Raw genomic sequence first — 4282 nt, 5'->3', positions numbered from 1 at the left:
CTTTCAGAACCCAGTGCTGAACAAGGCACAGGCAAGGGATGTACACGGCAGCTTGGAAGCAGTGCAAATGCCGCAGTAAGATCCTACAGGATAAAGTCTTAAGTAGGTGCCTGCAGGTGACATCTGGGGAGTCACTGGTCACTTTTGGGCAGGGGTGCACATGTATGTGGCGGCCAGAGGCTGATGTCAGTTAACCTCCTCAATCACTTTTATTTATTTGAGACAAGATCTCTCACTGAACCTGGTTCCAGCTCTGTGATTAAGACACATGTCACCATGCCTGCCTGGCTGTCACAGGGACTCTGGGGATGGGACTCGGGTCCCTATGCTCAGCAAACACGACCAACTGAGCCATCGCCCTAACACCTAGAAACTATTGTCTTTAATGTTATATTTTAATTTTAAAAGTTTTTTTGTTGTTGTTTTGTTTTGTTTGAGACAGGGTTCCTCTGTGTAGCCCTGGCTGTTCTGGGACTCTCTGTGTAGACCAGGCTGGCCGAAAACTCACAGATATCCGACTGCCTCTGCCTCCCAAGTGCTGGGATTAAAGGTGTGTGTCATGCTGCCCAGCCCTATTTTTTAATGTTAAAACTATTTGTTTTAACATTCCATCTGTATTTCCTTTTATAGAATAAGCATGCGAAATTGAAAGTACTGAATAACAGGAGGCAAACAAGTCCCCTACTAACTTACGATCCCTGGTGACAGTTTGCTGGCCTTCGCACAGACACGCACCAGCATGTAGGTGAAAATGTGTCGGGTTTCCCTCCCCGGGCCGCAGGGGTTTCCCTCCCCGGGCCGCAGGAGAAACAGTGCCCTCTCCCTTCTTGACCCCCGGCCCTTCCCTCCCTTATTCCCTCTTGCCGCCGCTGCGTCTGGCGCTGCCACTCCCGGAGGAGCTCCCGTCACGGTGATGGGGTCTCGGGCCTCCACGTTACTGCGGGACGAAGAGCTCGAGGAGATCAAGAAGGAGACTGGCTTTTCCCACAGTCAGATCACACGCCTGTACAGCCGCTTCACCAGCCTGGACAAAGGGGAGAACGGAACTCTCAGCCGGGAAGATTTCCAGAGGATTCCAGAACTTGCCATCAACCCACTGGGGGACCGGATCATCAATGCCTTCTTCTCAGAGGGAGAGGATCAGGTAAACTTCCGAGGATTCATGAGAACTTTGGCTCATTTCCGACCCATTGAGGATAACGAAAAGAGCAAAGATGTGAATGGACCGGAACCCCTCAACAGCCGGAGCAACAAACTGCACTTTGCTTTCAGACTTTATGACTTGGATAAAGATGACAAGATCTCCCGCGATGAGCTGTTACAGGTACTGCGAATGATGGTCGGAGTGAATATCTCAGATGAGCAGCTGGGCAGTATTGCAGACAGGACCATCCAGGAGGCTGACCAAGATGGAGACAGTGCCATATCTTTTACAGAATTTGTTAAGGTTTTGGAGAAGGTGGATGTAGAACAGAAGATGAGCATCCGATTTCTTCACTAAAGGGCAGAGACCAAATTATTCTTGCTTTCTAGTATTTAAGAACTGAAACTTCCTTCTGTCCTCCAGCCCCACCCCATCCTGTCATCCCCCTTTCCAGAATACTACAGCTCCTGCATGACAACCTGAAGTCTCTCCTGTCCATACAAACTTGCCTTTGGTGTATAAACAGGGCGTTACAGAATGGTACCCTGTCTATTTCTGTTCGGTATCCACCCATCAGTCTTTATTGTAAGTACCAACTTCCCCTGTTCTACTGTTCAGTGCCACGCATCCGTCCTGTCTGAGGAAAGAAACAGGGACTCATGTCAAGAACCAGCCAGCAAAGCTCCCACTAGATGGGACCATATCCATGCTGCCTTCCCTTCATCAGCCCTCCATCATGGTCCTGTGTGCTGTGTCCTGTGTCCTGTGTCTGTTTCTTCCTACCTCTCTGTCATCCAGCCTTCTCTCCATTCAGTCTTTCAGCTGTCCTCCTGTCGTTGAGATTCCCTGCATTCTACTTGACTCTGGGCTCTGCTGGTAAGCCTGTTTCTGATGTGGCAGGATAGTTAGTGGTCTGGTGATCTGTATCTACCTTCTGATGTGGGATGTTGCCTATCCAGGAGCTATTGCTCTGTCGTCACAGGGCTTATGAGCAGACATGTTCTTAAAAGGTAGTCATGGTGAGGCTTGTAGAGCCATGTCTCCTAGGTGGCTTCCCAGGTCTCTCTACCTCTGACTTTTTATTTTCAAATATATTTATGTGGCTTTTCTGGGTACAGTGTTGACATTCAGAAAATAGTCTAATGCCTGCCAGTTTGCTTCTCTTTGGGACATTGTCACCACCTAAGCGGCTGTTCTGACAATATGGTAGAGGGCCTTCTTGTGTTTTTTGACAAGGATGGGCACCCTGGAGAGCTGCCCACATTTGCTCCACAGCATGGGTTATGCCTCAGTGTTCTGTACACTTGAAGATTCTTCACATTTCCAAACAGAAAGACTAGTGTTACAGAAGTGCCTGACTTACTTCAGTCCTAAAGAATTAGATTGTCCTCAGTGTCTTAAAGTTTTGCACAAAACTCTGAATGAATTTTATACTTGGCAAATTTTAATGCTGGAAGATGTATAGTCAGTTCATAATCCTGGTCCAGGCACTGTATGCATTGAATGTATTGTCTCATGAGCTTCCTAATGACACGACCTTCCTAGCTCCTTGTGAATACTATACTATGCAGATCCCTTAGAAGCATGGGACCTGGGACTGGTGGCACCAACTGAGGTGACATTCTCTGCCAATGTCAGCTTGATTTAGATGTCACTGAATCAAGCTGCTTCCGCACTGTGTTCCTGTGAATCTGCTCTTGGCTGGCTTTCTCTGGTGTTGCCTGCTTGCTTGCTTGCTTTGTTGCTTTGGAAGGCTATCCAAGATATGTAAGCAATTCTTTAGGAAATAAATTGCTGTTAACCCAAACAAACAAAAACACTGCAGACGAGATGGGTAAAGGTGAGCAGTGGGGGCGTGGCTAGGACAGATGGCTAGGGTCTACATGAACTGGGGAATTCTTTATGAAATATGTCAGACTTTGTGATCAAATGATGTGATATAAGAATTGTATAAAGGGAATAATTGTCTGATACTTATCTGTTTGAGAAGTACTTCAGAAGCATCTTGATTTAATTATTTAAAGTTTCTAAGATTATGCCCCCCTTGGCTGTATAGCAAACTGTTTTTATCCACAGTTGTGCCTTATTGTCCCATTAAAATTGTATTCCTCAATCCACCAATAAATTAATTGTCATTAAAACAAAAAAAAAAAAAGAAAAAAGAAAATGTGTCGGATGTGCACTCTACATGCTGGGTTTTCAATTAGCACATCATTTCCAGTACCTGCCTCTCTTCACAGCCAAACATGTGGGTAGCTTCCAATTTAATTATTAGAATAATAGCCACAAGAAGCAGTTTTAAAACGTCATTTCCATTTAGATCTGGATGTTCACTTAGGATTGACTGCCAGAAGTGATCAAAATACTTAAGCAGTTCAAGTCTCTTGTTACAACAAAATGCATTTTTTTTTCTTTTCTTTTTTTCGGGGCTGGGGATCGAACCCATGACCTTGCGCTTCCTAGGCAAGCGCTCTACCACTGAGCCAAATCCCCAACCCAACAAAATGCATTTCAAAACCCCCAACAGAATATAGAAGTATTTACACTTCACAGTTTCCAACTATGTCGTTTTACCACCCTTACGCTGATCAGATCTTTTTCCACACTTTCTTAGATGAATGCATGATATAGCAAATTGGATATTTATCAGCATATACATACATTTGTATGTATTAATGTGTACACACATGAATATACATTATTATGTTTATCCAAATAACATTAATGATATGGACACCAATACACATGCAAGTGGTCAGCATGGTAGTGGGCACCTAAGATTCCGTGGCCCCAGAGGGGAAAGTAGGAGCACCAGCAGATCAAAGTCATCGTCAGCTACGTAATAAACTGGAACCCAGCCTGAACTACATGAAATCTTGTCTCAAAAGAAAACATACATGAAGATTATTCCTCATAAAGGCAGCAGGGTTTTTTATAACCCCTTCCACAAGATCTTGATGGTACGGTTAATGCTTTCATCAAAGAAGACCAGCATTTACAAAGCAAACTACTGACCTGCTTGCTATCCAGAGTTTTTAAAAACAAGTCAATGAGTGAGACATTCTGCCAGCACTGACTTCATTCTTAGCGCAACTTGCCCATTATATTAAGTAATGTGAGCCACTTTCACCAAGGAAG

At 44.7% G+C, this 4282-nt stretch overlaps 1 protein-coding gene across 1 annotated transcript; it reads left to right on the top strand.

The window, feature by feature from the left end:
• Positions 1-782: 782 nt before the first annotated feature.
• On the top strand, positions 783-3311 carry LOC120102456 (calcineurin B homologous protein 1-like). Its single transcript, XM_087659658.1, has one exon. The coding sequence runs from the start codon at positions 914-916 to the stop codon at positions 1499-1501; it is 588 nt and encodes a 195-aa protein (XP_087515784.1). The 5' UTR covers positions 783-913; the 3' UTR covers positions 1502-3311.
• Positions 3312-4282: the final 971 nt, after the last annotated feature.

The sequence above is a fragment of the Rattus norvegicus genome, chromosome 4 (genome assembly GCF_021556685.1).
Source record: "Rattus norvegicus strain SHRSP/BbbUtx chromosome 4, alternate assembly SHRSP_T2T, whole genome shotgun sequence".
Lineage (NCBI taxonomy): Eukaryota > Metazoa > Chordata > Mammalia > Rodentia > Muridae > Rattus > Rattus norvegicus.
This window is presented reverse-complemented; position numbering and strand designations above follow the sequence as displayed.

Excerpts from the sequence above, each read along its gene's own strand:
- LOC120102456 (XM_087659658.1), top strand. The coding sequence starts at position 914 with ATGGGGTCTCGGGCCTCCACGTTACTGCGGGACGAAGAGCTCGAGGAG.